The 14,676-nt window shown below is 51.3% G+C and overlaps 1 protein-coding gene across 1 annotated transcript in view; it reads left to right on the top strand.

The window, feature by feature from the left end:
- Window positions 1–2,190: 2,190 nt before the first annotated feature.
- Window positions 2,191–14,676, top strand: part of MBOAT2 (membrane bound O-acyltransferase domain containing 2) — a 75,491-nt gene continuing 63,005 nt past the window's right edge. Inside the window, exon 1 of the mRNA XM_036224578.1 lies at window positions 2,191–2,357. Coding sequence (XP_036080471.1) covers window positions 2,283–2,357 — 75 coding nt within the window. The 5' untranslated portion in view covers window positions 2,191–2,282. The remainder of the gene's footprint in view (window positions 2,358–14,676) is intronic.

Genomic DNA, 14,676 nt, shown 5'->3' with positions numbered 1-14,676 from the left:
ACTTCCCCATGATCTCACAGCTAAGAAAAGGCAGACAGCTGAAAACCTACTTCTGTCTAATTCCAAAATCTAAGCTATTATTAATGCTACACTATATTTTACTTATAGCATTACGACTCTGACACAGCTAAGTTTTCCAGATGGCTAAGATCCTCCCCGTTATAGATATTAAAGTAATTTCATGTAGTCACCCCAAATAGAGAACTATGTTCTGTCATGTCCTACTAAAAAAGTCAGTCTAAGGAAACTCCTCTTTGTAGACACGATTTGTTTTAGACCTGAGAGTGTATCTTCATGCTCCTTAGGTTGTGATCTGTTCCCAACACCCACCTTTAAGTTTTTAAAATGGTATTTCAAATTTTCCTTTAGTTGGTATGCTCAGCCACTGTATACTCTCTATATACTTCCCCACAACTGAAGGAAAAAAAAAAACTCCCAACATTTCCTAAGATTATATTAATAGAGAGGTCTGGATTGTCAGGACAATATGCTTCAATGAACTGCCCACTGAACAGGTTCGCTCGCTATTGATTAGGACTGTCATGGGAAAATGGCCCAGGGAGAATGAAGGTCCAGGCTGGATGGTTCTTCCTTCTACCCCTTATCCAGTGAGGGTCGAGAATCTGCCAGTCTAGAACTACGTTGACCAAACAATCAAAGAACATTAGGTGGGAAGGGATTGAACTGATAAATTCAACTGTCTCTTTTTCAGAGAGACAAGTGAGGTCCAGAGGAGCGACTCCCGGAAGCTGGCGTATTCCTACCTGTGCCGTCCCTCCTCTGTGACTCTGCCGCAGGAATCAGGTTGACTGGACTCCTGAGAGCCCGTGAAATTCGGGACTGGGTTTTCATGAGGAAGACGGCGGCCTGGCGTCTAAGAGGTAAACTGAACGTAGATTACCTGGATGGCAATACTTTATTAGCGGTGCGTTCTTGGGCAAGTTGGTTACCTCCCCTGTGACTCCATTTCTTCCATCGGTGGTGGGTGGTAAGAGACCTGTCTCGCGTGGTGGTCGCGGGGAGTACGTGTCAATATACCTTCAAAGCTGCGTTTAAAACATGCAGTTAAACGCTCAAGAACCGTTAGTGATTTCTACCAAAAACTTCAGACCGTTATCAAGTCCTCGAATTTTGAGCCCTCCTGATATGCCCCTCCAGCATTCCTCCGCTTTGGAAGTCTTCTGAACAAAGGCTGACACTTGCATTTTCAAGAAACTCAGATGGGTTAAGGTCGGGCCAGCAGATTAGATGGATGTCCACGCCACAGACGAGCCGCCACGCTGCCTGCAGGTACGAGAAACAGCGCACGCACAACCGAAGGTGGGGCCGAAGGCGACGCGCGGCGAGGTGACGCGTAGCAACAGCGCTCGTCCCTGAGAACCGCGGCCCCTCAACGTCCAAGGAGCTTAACGCGACGAGCCCTCTGGGCACAAGCGAGAGCACCTGTCTCCCTCCCTGGGTTGGCCGAACCCCGCCCGCCCTCTCACCCCTGGAAGGCCCAGGTAGGCTTGAGGGTGACCGAAGGGCGCTCACAACTATAACTGGCCTCAAGTTTGGGCTTTTTCCCAGCAATCCCGAAGACAAAGGGACTTCCTATGTAGGTCAGTTTTTTTGGTTTGTGGCCCTCCTCCCGGCCCCACGCTCTGTCCCCCCCCCCGCCCCCGCACTGGTAGACGGCGCCTCTCACGTCGTCCCTTTGTCTGGCGGCCACCCCGGCCTCCTTTGTTGTCCACCGTCCCTCCTGGAAAGAGGGGGGCTGGCCTCTGACCCTCAGGTGGCAGGCCTGGGGAGGCGAGATGCGGGGACCCCCGCGCCAGCCCCGGGCAGCACCTCGCGCGACAGCCCGGCCGCCCCGCTGCCCCTCCGCCGGGGCCTGGCATGGGGCGGGGCGGGGCGCCACCGGCGCTCTCTGATTGGCTGCGGTTGTTGGGGCGCCGCGCCGCGATTGGGCCGCGGGGCTGTCTGGCGCGAGGGCGCGCGAGGTGGGGAGGGGGCGGCTGGAAGCTGCTGGAAGTCAGGGGGCGGTGCGGGCGCGCGGGCGGCTGCGGCGCGGGCGCGGGGACCAGGGCCGCGGGGGCTGCCGGGGGCGGTCGGGGACGCGGGGGCGCGGACGGGGGGAGGGCCCGGCAGGTCCCCGCCCCCGGCCCCGCCCCGGCCCCGCCCCGCGCCGCCCCGACCGCGGGCGGCCAGGGGGCAGGCGCGCCGGCTGCATCCCCATCCTCGGCGTCGCCGGGCACAGCGCGCGGGCGAGCGGCGCGGGCGGCCGGAGCGCTAGGCCGGCCATGGCCACCACCAGCACCACGGGCTCCACCCTGCTGCAGCCCCTCAGCAACGCCGTGCAGCTGCCCATCGACCAGGTACCCGAGGAGGCCCAGCTGGCATCGCGCCCTCGCCGCCCCCTCCGCGGCCGTGTGCCATCCGCTAGGGACCCGGGACCTAGGACCCGGGATCCGGGGCGCGGGCTGGAGCTGGGGAGGGCGCCCCTGAAGGGAGGGGGCGACCCGCCTGTTATTGTCCGTCCGCCGCCTGGCGCCGGCCGTCCCTCCCGGCGTGCCCACCCAGCCCCCACCCAGCCCGTGCCCGTGCCACCCGGGGGGGCTCGGCACCGACGTGCGCGCATGCATGCTCGGCCCTGTCCCCTGCCGGGGCGGCTCCGGGGCCCGGGGCGTGCGTGCATCTGGCGGCCGGCCACCCGCAGCCCCCAAGCTGCCCCCTGTGCGAGCGGGCACGGGAGTAGGCGGTGTAGACAGCTGTGCTTTGGGCAAGCCGGGTGTCTGCCCTGCGCGCGTGGCGCCCGGTGTCCCACGGGGAAGCTGGATGGATGTGCCCAGGTGGAGAGCGCTCTAGGCAAGGCGCGTGTGGTGTGGAGGAGGCCAGCTTAGGGGCCAGCTACCTGCTTGCGCTTTGGGACAGTTTGCGTTGAAGTGTGGCTAATAGGCAACAGTTTGGGAGAAGGCAGAGGTTATGAAGAAAAGTCAAAGTGAGTCAATAATCCAAGGAGTTCTAGCTGCGGAAGTTGCAACCTTGTAGCTAGAAGAAGCCACCCTATCCCCTCTCTGCCAGCCCTCGAAAAAGCCTTTGACACTATATAGGGAAGGGTGTCATTCAAATGAGGGTAATTGAGTTCTTAAAAAATGCCTCAGGATTATTGTGAAATAAACAGTATTGGGTAAAGCAACGCCATCATTACTCAGAAAAGAAAGTTTGGAAGTATTTTGTCAGAGTGACATTTAGGCAAGTTGTGGATGGTGACAAATGCTCTAGCCCTAAGCTTAATGTAATTAACTGAAAATTTTGCTTAAAGGTGTTCAAGTGTTTTTGCTACAGAAGCGTTTGCACTTTACAAGGGACCCTGGGTCACTGTCCTCTCGAATGTGTAGCTGTCATTGATGTCGCCGGGGATTTCATGTATGATACAGGATTCCTCTGGTCCAGACTATGTCTGACGGCAGTGAGATGTGACTCCTGTGCCTGGCATTATGACACCAGGTGCTTTGTGCTCTGCTGTATTTTTTTTTTTTTTCCTGTGTCCAACAAGTGTAAGAAATTCTACCTTCTGTTCAGATCCGAATTCCTTGCTTATATTTCAGTCATAACTTTTGGTTCATCGTAAAATACCTAATTCCCCACACATCTTGAACAGTTACAATGTGTATCATGCGAATAGATTTATTAATTAATCGTGCACTGTAAGAAAGTAGTCCTCTCTGTTTATTAATACACTGACCTGAACTTAAGGTTTTCCTGCAAAGGAGTCTCACTTTCCTGAAGTACAGTGTGTCCTTTTAGCGTATTATGCATTACCCCCTGACCTAAGCAGGCTGCTGCAGTGTATCAGAAACTGCAGCGTAGGTATCTCTTTAAAAATGTTTTTTTGCTGACGAAGGGCAAGGTGTATTTTAGGGAGACAGGTATATTCATATTCTCACTGTCTCTGTCTCTCTCTTCCAACCATGGCGAGATATTTTCTTTAATATGCTACCACCTTTTAATTTCTATAAAGCTTAGCTTTTAAAAGTGATTTAATATTAACAAACTCATTTAGACATCTTAGCAACCCAGAGCAAGCTCTCCTCAGGCCCGGAATAAGCAGGGGGATCTGGGAAGGTGGCAGGACCTACAATTTGACTGTCCCTCTTTATTATCTGTGTCTCGATGTGGTACCTGGGACAGTATTTACTCTTGTGTGCCCACTCCGAATTTGTAGAGCCAGGTGTATGCTCTTTTGAGTTGTTTTCTCTGAGCGAGTCTTAAGAATGTTGGATTAATATCAACAAAAGCCTTAACTTCTCACGTAGTGATAATAAATTGTTGAAGCACTGAAGAGTTGACTTTTTGTGGATAAAGCTCTTGGAATACCTGAAAACTGAATGTAAAGTTGGATGAATAAATAGTCATTTAGCCATTATTTTAAAAGTGAGCAAAATAGAAAATTACTTTTGTAAAACAATGGAAATAATTGAGTTCAAGTTGAAAGCTTAGGAATTGGTTGTAATCAAATAGTATGATTCAACAGGAAGAAGACGAATCAGGAAATGCAAAGGGTAAAAATATAACTTGTTGATATGTTAATTTGGTATGTACTAAACAGTGTTTTGAACATTTAGGAAATTATAAAAGTGTTTTTTGAATGTCAGAGGAAGATAAGGACCACAGGGCCAGAAAAAGAGCTTAACTTTTTTACTGGAGTGTAGAATTTCTGAAATGATAGAAATTACTGGTACGGAATAGAAGAATGTACATTTCAGGTGAGGTAGGACAGAAAGGAGGAAGTAAGTGGTTTGCAGTAAGACCAGTCACAGTCTAGGAAAAGGAGTACAAGATCTTGCCTTAGACTCCTGGATGTTTACTCTTGCCCGAGAATTCCAGAGTGACCCTGAGGTAACCATAGTAATTTGTTCAGTGGGCCTTACATTTAAGTAAAAATATAAAACCTAGTATCGAGTGAGGTTCAGTGATGCTCTAAGATAAGAGATCTCTAGCATGTGACGTTTCCCCTTTCTAGGCCTTGCATCACAGGTGGCATTATTTCTAGGGCAGTTATTAAAGGGATCTGTGGAGGGTGGGTTTTGCGGAATGATTGGGCTGAGGGACAGCCCTGCCGGAGACAAGCGCTTCTCCAGGTGTGCTATGGGGAAGACATCAGATGCCCCTGACCACTGTGTTCTTAGTTGCTGATGATGTGAATTTTCAAAAGACTCCAAAGTGAGGAGGCTTAAACAGGGAATTAACGACATGTTCCAGAATGTTCCAGATCAGCTAGTTTTTAGTTTATTTTTTTTAATTATTTTTATTTTTTTAAACCTCAACATGTCATTTATTCTACTGCATCTGGTTTACCTCAGTCTCTGAGTTATCAGACTGAGGTTGCTCCCCAGCCCTCCTCTTCCTTCCTCCCTTCCTCTCTCTTTCTTCCCTTTTATTTTTTTGGGGCTAGTGGTGGTGGACAGATATGATTTAGTAGCTCTTCCTTTATTTCGAAGCTGCAGTTCAGATAATGCACAGGACAACCATGCAGATGTGGATTTTCTTCATTTGAAAGAATGATACTTAACGGCTCACAGCTGGCATCCCAGGGTGCGGGAGGGATTACCTCCCCCCCCCCCGTTTTTTAAAATTGAGGTGCACTTGACACTATAACAGTATATCAGTTTCAAGTGTACCTATAATAATCCATTAACACCTAGAAAGAAACATCTGAGTTTTTTCCCTTTTTAACCATTTTGTTTCCTTATTTCCGTTGATACTGTAGCTATTGTGAAACTAGAGTAAATTTCCTTAGCGACATGATACCCAGGTTGGCAGACTCGCCAGATGGACAGTTAGGGATGATACTGGCCTGATCAAACAGCCCTGTTTTATAGGGACAGGGTCATTGTTTTAGAGATGATGCGCTGAACTTTTTGGGCAGGGATTGGGGCAGGCGGGAGACTCAGATAGCTGCAAAGGTTTGGAGGAGGGAGGTGGGAGGGGGAAGGAGGACCACCTGTCGCATATTATTAATCCTGCAAAGTCAGTAATAATTATAATAATTATAAACCTTATAGTTTACAAATTTCTTTCACTTGCATTATTTTATTTCTCCAAATCCTCACACCACCTTATGAAGTCAGATAAAATTCAAAGCCTGAAGTATTCAGCTTCAGGAATATATATATTCCTTGAGTAAATATACACACACACACACGTATACATACACACACATACATAGGACTTTGAGTAAAAGGTCTATTTTAATTTATAGTCTTTACATGTAGCAAATAATTTTGGTACATCATTGCTTTAGAGCTGAGTTGCCAATATATTTTTGGAGGAGAAGGCGGAGGGGAGCAATTTCCCAAACACTGAAGAGCTGGTAGTAATGGTTGGGATAGGGAAAATCGTGTATGTAGGTAAGGCTCATAAAAGTCTTGATTTTTTTTTTTGGTCAGTTTGTTGATTGACCTTTTCTGTGTATGCTTCCCCCCCCCCCAACCCCCGCACCGCCCATATTAAGGAAAGGAGTAGTTTAAATCATTAACCTCTTTAATCCTCCTCCAGTTCTGTACAATGACGAACCCCATCTTATAGGTGAAGGAATAAGTGAAGTTCTTAGTATTGAGCCTTTTTTACAAATATGATATGACTTTTAGAAGAAGCTTAACAGCAGCAAAAGACAATCAAGGATTAATTTTAATTAAAAATTGCCATTTGAATGCTCTAGGTTTGGGACATAAATATTGAACTCATTTGTCTCTCCTGTCTGCTTTTACACCCATGATGAGCATCAGTCTTCATGAGGAGAACCCCAAAACCCTGAGACAGTCTGTCGTGGACGGGGCCTGCTGATGAAGAAACGTGGGAGACTGGGAATCAGGAATCCGTATTTTAGGCCCTGTCAGTTAACTAATTTTAAATGTGTCACTTCACATGAGTGAATTTTCTCCTATGTGAAATGTGCGATGTGCTTAGTTTTGCTTTGTTTGTTTGTTTGTTTGTTTATTGTGCTTAGTTTTAAAATTCCATGATTCTTTGTTTCATTAACTGAAGAAGCCGCCCCAAATTCTTTTTGGACTGTGTTGGAGGGAATCTAAATAAAAACGGAGGGGAGGAAAATGGACTAATAAATCTTGACGTTTTCAATGGTAAGACTTGAAGCACCTCGGCAAAATACCACATTCCCTGAACGTGGCAGTTAGCGTCGGCTTCCCGGACGATGTTGTCTCCCTTTATTTGTAGAAAGAGGTTGTGTTGGGGTTTCCTGGACGTGCCATGACTGAGTTTGGGGCCAGACTCTGCCAGCCTTGTGTTCTTTGGCAAATTATTGTATTTTAAGTCCTGGTTTCTTCGTCTGTACGATAAAGATAATAGTAAGTAGCATCTACTTGTAGGTTATTGTGAAGATTCAAACAGTCTATGTAAAGTGCTTGCCCGGCTCCTGGTACATGTTCGATACACAGTCCTTTTCTCTTTACAAATTATGAAATGTTTGGCATTTCTTCGATATTTTTCTTAAGGGAAGTTAACATCTGTTCCTATGCATTCTATTTTTAATGTTTAGGGTTTCGTTTTTAGGAAAGGGGAGACGAGGCTCAGGTTCGATCGTGTGCCCACGCAGTGATTACGCAAGATCACAGTCCAGGTTTGTGTTTGGAATCAAAAGTGGTTTTTCTGCTTCCTTACTGCTCCAAGAGTTCTTTGTCCCCCTGCTTTAAAAATGCTTCCTATGTTATTACTGCCCCAGTGGGTACAAATAACCCTGGTCTCTGTGTACTGTCGTCCGCTGGGGCCGACTTTCGAGGGAAATAATCAGAACACACACACGACTCCTGCCTGCAGTGGGTCTAACAGGTGGGGCTTTACGGTGATCGAACTTGCGAGATTTCTTTAAAATAAAACAAGCCATGAACACGGCCCTGAGAAGAGTGGTCATTTGATGATTTTATGAATGACATGGGTGAAGCCCGAAGTCATGCTTCGGTAAATGTGTTAGGGTGTGGAAAGGGGGCAGGGGTAGTGGATGCGTGGAACGACAGAATCAGGATGGGGGTCTGAACAGGTGCGCGTGATGTGCCCTTCTTCCCTTGTTTATCAACATCCTAACCACTCTCACGAGCCTGCGTCCAGCGCGCCTTGCATGTAAACCTTTCCGGGAACGCCATCTGACGTGACTGCTTTCTAATTTGAACAAAAGCTTTTGGGATGTGGCATTTGTATTCGGCTTAGTGTTACGTGTATCACTCAGGGTTCTGGTACGAGACAGATTGAACTAGGTAGGTAACCAAGGAGACTTTAGAACCATCTAGTACCAGGATATGGGCAGGTTGGGGAAATGAGCAAGGAACAGCACGGTCTGCCAGCACCAGCTCCCCTGGGCCTGGAGGGGGACAAGCGGAAGGAAGGGCAGAGCCCCCAGGTGGGGGCTGTAGGAGCTGCCTGCCAGGGGAAGCTGTGGCTTCAGGTGACAGACCCGCTGGCCCGGGGTGGACTTGAGGAAGGGGCACTTGGGAGAGACGAATACCCCCTCTCTTCCCTCCTCCATCTCCTGCTGGTGGCTCCTTCAGGGTGCCAGTCGATGCTCCGGGGGAGCAGAGCGAGCTGGATCTGGGAGGCATTTAAACGCGACCCAGAGCATCGTGGTTGCTGACGTGTGTTTCCCGGTGTTACCGCTTTCTCCACCTGGCGAAGTCGGGGCTCTTCGTGCACCTGCTCATTCTGCCTCTTTCTCCTCACTCGTACGTTTTGAAAGAATTGTCGATTCTTGCCTTTTCCATTTCCCTAATTTCTGTTCACTTTTACAGCCATTGTGATCAGGCTTCTGTCTCCAGCACGGAGAGCCAAATCCAGTGACAAACTTTGAGGAATGCAGGCTAAGCAGTTACGTCCTTGCTAAAAATTCTTCCCAGCTTCCATGCAGTGTCTCTGAGGTCGCTTATATCAAAAATCACGTGGGATTGCTGTTCAAAATATATACTCTCGGCCTCTACCGAGACCCACTGGACGAGGGCCAGGGATCTGCATTTTTGACCAGGCCCCTTCCTTCCTCGGCACCCCACCACCACCGCCATCGGAGGTACAGAGCTACCTCGCCTCATTTTTTAAGACTCTCCATATTATTAAAAAGTTATAAAAATGCGATACATTTTTTAAAATGTGTATTTAAGCAATTAACATATAACCTCCAAAATATAATCCAGTGTAATTGACCATATAATTCACAAGATTTGGGAAAAATAAAGTTCCCAGTGCTCTCTGGGTGGGATGGCCCTGACATGGGACACGTTTTAGTGGTGTGATGTCCATGCCGCCTTCCAATTCTGTCACCGTATATCTGGTGTCTGTATGCATAACCTCATGTGTAGACGATATCAAAAGTCTAAATTTGGGGTCTTTCCTGGACGCGAGGCCGCCCCGTGCGAGGCCCTGTCCCCCTCCCCGCCCACCCCGATCCCTCTGCTCGCTCACCTTCGAGAACCACTGGCCCAAAAGAGACCTGGAACCTCTGGAGTGTGGCTGCCGGCTCCTTCTCGCTGTTCAGCCCCTCCCTCAACCCCTTCCCCCACCTCCGCCCACTCTCTGGGCAGGGGCCCTGGCACAGAGGGCGGAGAGGGGCAGGGCTGGAGCTTATGTCTGGGGCTGCTGCCGCTTCAAGTACCCGTCTGCTCAGTTACCTGACGTTCCCCCGGAGACATTTGCGGGTCTTCTAACTGCGAGTCTTTGAGCTCTTTCCTCTGCCTGAAACCCCTGCCGCCTGTTTTTCTTCTCTGTCCGCTCAGCAAGCCCGTATTTTTTAATATCTAGCCAAAGCCCGCGCCTCCTTGATAAAGCTTTTTAAGATCTGCCCCATTCTTCGCGGCCCGCCTCCCTGCCGGAACCTCCATTGTGTGTCTAGGGTGCACACGCGCTCGGAGCCAGGGGTCCCCGACCCCGGGGCCGCGGGCCGGTACCGGTCTGCGGGTCTGTGGCCGGCGGGGAGCAGGGCCGCCCAGGCGGAGGTGAGCGGCGGGGTCTGCAGCCGCTCCCAGCGCCAGCATCGCCGCCTCGGCTCGTCAGGCATTAGACGCCCACAGGAGCGCCGGGCCCTGGGGCCAGAGGGTCGGGGACCGCCGAGTGGGTGCGGACTTCGCCGCAGGCCGCGGGTGCCCCAGGCGGAGCCGCTTTAAGGAGCCGCCGGCGCCACTTGTGTCCCGAGGCGGGCGCTGTGGGGGAGCGAGTGTCGACCTCCGTCCGTAGCCCCGGACTCCGCCGGCCCCTCCGTGTCTGCAAAACCAAGCCCAGTGTCACCCGGATCGATCTGTCACGAAGGAGTTAATGGGCACATTTTCGGGGCCTTTGCCCCTTTCCACTGGCGATTCGTCGATGTGGAATCGGCGATGGGCGCCCCTCGGATTTCCGGCGGGCTCCCCTGCCCTGTCGATGGCGGCGGGCCTCGCACCCCCCCCCACCCGCTTACCCCCCCCCCCCCCCCCCGCCAAGGCCCAGGGGCCGCCGCCTCCTGTCTTCACCCCCGGCGCTTGGGCCCGCCCTTGGCACAGCGCGCGTCCGGGGTGAGGGGCGCAGACCCTCGGGTTCCGGCCGCCCTGTGCCCGTGCGTCGTCGGAGCCCCCCGACCTTTCGGAAGCCTCGGTTTCCCCGTCTGTCCAGAAGGCGGGGCGACGGCGGGGCCCCGCACAGGGCTGCGCAGGCGTCGGGAGGCGCTGCGGGCGGCGGGCGGGGCGCTCGGTGGCCCCCGGGCGCTTCTCCAGGGCGCCGGGGGACACAGTGTCCCTCGGGCCTCGGGCCCTGCCATCGGGCAGTGAACTGGCAGCGATTCACTTGCACGCGCGGGCGGGCCGGGCGCGTGCCGGGCGGGGCGCGGACACGCGGGACTGGGGGAGCACGCGCCGGCACGCAGAGCGCGGCGCCCCGAACCGTTGCGGCGCCGCCGCCCCTCGGCGGGGTCGGCCGGGCAGCGGGGGGCTCCACGCACCCCTGACTGCCGCGGGCCCCGGGGCTGCGGGGGGGCCCTCGGGGGTCTCTTCCCTGGGACCCCCTGGCTGTTTCACCACCTTTCGTGGGGCTGCGAGGTGGTGGCCTTGCCCTGGGTAAGGCGCTGCCTCGTCTCCGCAGCCCAGCTGGCCGGGTCCGCTCCGGCTGGTCACTGCGGGGCCCCCTCCCGGCTGCGTAGCCCGGAGAGTGAAGGTCCCGTGTCGCGAGGGGGGCCGCGCAGCCAGCGGGCTGCACAGACCTCCCCGGCGGGCTGCTTTTCTTCAGGAGGGCGAATTAGAAGATGTGCAAACCCTTGGTGTGTGGGCGGGGGTGGGGGGTGCGACTCATTATCCAGAAGGAAGTGAACGGGGCTGTGAGAGGGGCCGGTGTTCTCAGCCGGATGATAAGGGGGGGAAGGGGCGATGGGGAGACAAGCGTTATCAGCGCGGTTGTCCAGAGACCGAGGAGAAGGGCGGCTTGGCGCTTCGTTCTCTTTATCGATACAGAACAAAGGGCTGTTGTGTCCGGCCCTCTCCCCACCCAGCGGGGCCCTCCAAATAGGGTCCTTGGGGGCACACCCGCCCCGCGTTCCCAACCAGCCTGTCCAGGGGAGGCCTGGCTGTTGGCCAACAGCAGGTGTTTATGGCGTGATGAAGCCAGGGACCCCTGGCCCCCAGCTGCCCACCAGAGGACCTCACTTCCATGAAGGCCCAGGCCTCTGCCCAGCTGGCCTCGCTCCTGTCTCGGGGTTGGACAAACCTGTAACATGCTTTCTGTTTTAATTTACAATCACGTAGAAACCTTTTTAGTTTTTAGAGGTCTTCTATGCCAAACAAGGTGTTTGTGGAAGGTCACAGTTGTAGATGACATATAATTTTAGACATTTTAAGTTACTCAGTTACATGTAGAAATAAAACAGCTTTCTACTTATACAAACAAACAGAAAATTGTGGATCCTTTCATTTTCGTTTTGAAACTAAGTTATAGGTAAAACCACAGCGCCGCGAGATGTCCAGGGGACACCCACCGTGTTCAAGCGGAGTGGGGAGAGGGGCCCCGCCTTTTGCAAAACCACTGGTCTCCTGGGTGCTCAGTAAACAGTGAATGAAATGACTGAATGAATGATTTTAACAGTATCGGATTTCAAAGGCAAATGTAAAGGCCCGCGGTGAAGTTCTAGCAGTTGGTTGTGTAGAAGGATTGCTGTCCGAGGCTGGCATGAGGTTTTATGCAGAACGCGGGGAGTTTTGTGTGGGGTGAGGTGGTGTTCGGCCAGCCAGGCCGTGGGTTGGGTAAGGCCGCTAATGCCAACGTACACTCCCGGTTCGGATGTCTTGCGGGGACCAGGCAGGGGCTGGAAGCGAGTGTGAACGTCGAGGCAGCCGCTTCCTGAGGCCTGACCACATGACCGTCTGGACGGCCCAGGCCCACTCAGGAGAGCCCCCACTCACGCCTGCTGGTGGCCACCGGAGCTGATTTTTCAGGCAAAAATTCTGGACTTTTTGTGAAAATAGTAATTTTAAAATTTTGGCGAAAAGTTTTCTTTTCAAGAGCCTTAACAACACACCTAGGCCAGGGTTAGCTTATTGGCCATTAGGAAGTAGGTAGCAAGTTTCTGTTACGGTTTGGTGGTGGTCAGTCTAACCCGAAGCACGCGGTCCTGTCCTGAGACTTCAGAGGGTCACTGACGGACGGAATGATAGACATTGCAGGACAAAGGGACTACAGAAGGCTTGCAAAAGGTGCCATACCGCAGCTGATGATTTAATTCTTGTATTTTGTCACTTAGTAATCATCCTTAAACTGTTCAAACGAATTTTAAATTTTGTCTGACTAGTACTTTTTATTCAGAGAGGCTCACGTCTTGGAATAATCTTGGAAAGTTAATACCTCATTAAGATGGGAAGGTTGGAATTTCACACTACTATCTTTGTTCTTTTTGTGGGTCCAATATGACAAATATGAATTGGTCTAAGTTGTCAAGGCTATTTTATGAAGTGTGACATTAAAAAAAATAACTCTAGCTAGTAGGGAATAAGTAATACTTGGAAAGATCTTGCTTGCCTTATTAAGCCCCTATCAGCTTTTCAGGGGTTTTTTTAGAGTTAATGTCGAATTTTGGCCAGAGTGCTTTGTCTCGTGATCGCCGCTGAGGCCTCGGGGTATGCGTTTAATCCGCCATGCCTCTCTGTGAGTGTTGGCATGCCTTGCCTAAGAGCAGGACGGCACAGCTGTTCATGTTAGCCGCATTCCGGGGACAGACCCGGCGGGGGTTTTGGAGTCTGAGCAGAGCTGAGGAGGTGACTCTCCAGAGGGTGGGGCGGGGGAGGTACCCTCTGCTGGTACTTAGGACCTTCGATGACAATCAAGGTTAAGGGGTCCTGACTCGAGATTATAACCCTGCTGTGATCAGGGTCTTCTTACGTGTCTCGTAGTATGAGACGAGTTATGTGTTCTCTTGTTCTTGGAAAATATCTTTAAAGCCACATAATAAAGGAAAATCTGGGTGAATTTGGAATCACCACATTGAACTTCAGCCTTCCACTAGATTTGAGAGGAAATTCTGATAAACTCATCAAAATTGAAGAGTAGAATTTTGGGTATTGTTGATTTATATACTTGGTAGAAGTTTTGATATGGGTTAGAAGGAATCTTCTAAAGTATTAGTTTTTTTTATGTATATATGAGGTAAAGGAAATATAAATTAGTGGAGAAATATGCCATTCAAAGGAGATTTTTGACTCAGGCTCAGAATTTTACTGCATAGGACAATAATTTATAGAATAACTTTGTTAGGAATATGACATTTGGTAGGAAACACTTGTAGTTTGTTTTTTGTTTTTTTTTTTTTTTTTAATCTTGCTTGGAATATCACAGATGAAAGGATGTCGGGGCCACTGCAGCAGAGCAGACTGGAAAAACGCCAGAAGGCCGGCCTTGGCTTGTTTTCCTTTTTGTGTTGATTTTATCAAAAGCAGGAACCTCTGGAAAATAATGAAGACATTAAACTACTTTTCCCTACTTTGCTGCTAACTCTAGATTTGGGAAATGCATGATGTTGGAGTTTGCGCTCTCATGAAATCGAGGTCAGGGCACCTCGTTTGGCCAGTAAGGCGGGTCAGCAAGGGGACCAGCCACCTGCCTGGGGAGCAGTGGCAGCTCGTGCAGGGCGAGGTGTGCCGAAGGAAAGCCAGGTGTCCTGTCTTTACTGCGAGTTCCCTGTCGGGGAGGATGGACAGCCCGACCCAACCCAGAGCCCGCTCTGAAACTGGGGGCCACGCAGACCAGGCACCAGGGCTGCGGAAGAGAAACCTTTGACACACTGGCGTCATCCCGAGAGTCATCGCGGGATTGGAGAGCTTTAGTCTATAGTGAACGTTAGTACTTTTCGGAACATTTTTAAGAAAGGAAAGTCGTCGTGTTACTGGCGTCACTTTAGATGTTAGTAAGTAGTAAGGCAGGAAGGGACACCCAGGCATTATCGCCTGCTGAGCATGTGGCGTTGGCTGGGGCTTTGTTAGAGCCCAGCGAGGCGCACAGGTGAGTCCGGCGGCTGCTGGCTGGCGGGAGGAGGCAGACCGACAGACGCTCGCAGCCTGTAATGAAGTCAGAGGAGGGAGACGCTGGAATTGTTTGGGTGAGGCCGCTGCAGAGACCCAGCAGCGCCATTGACTTAAATGTGATAGAAGTTGATTTTTCTCTGATGACAGTTTCGGTGTGAACGGTCCA

Source organism: Rousettus aegyptiacus, unplaced genomic scaffold, assembly GCF_014176215.1.
Source record: "Rousettus aegyptiacus isolate mRouAeg1 unplaced genomic scaffold, mRouAeg1.p scaffold_m13_p_7, whole genome shotgun sequence".
NCBI lineage: Eukaryota > Metazoa > Chordata > Mammalia > Chiroptera > Pteropodidae > Rousettus > Rousettus aegyptiacus.
The sequence above is the reverse complement of the archived record's forward strand: the minus strand, read 5'-3'. Positions and strand labels throughout refer to the sequence as shown.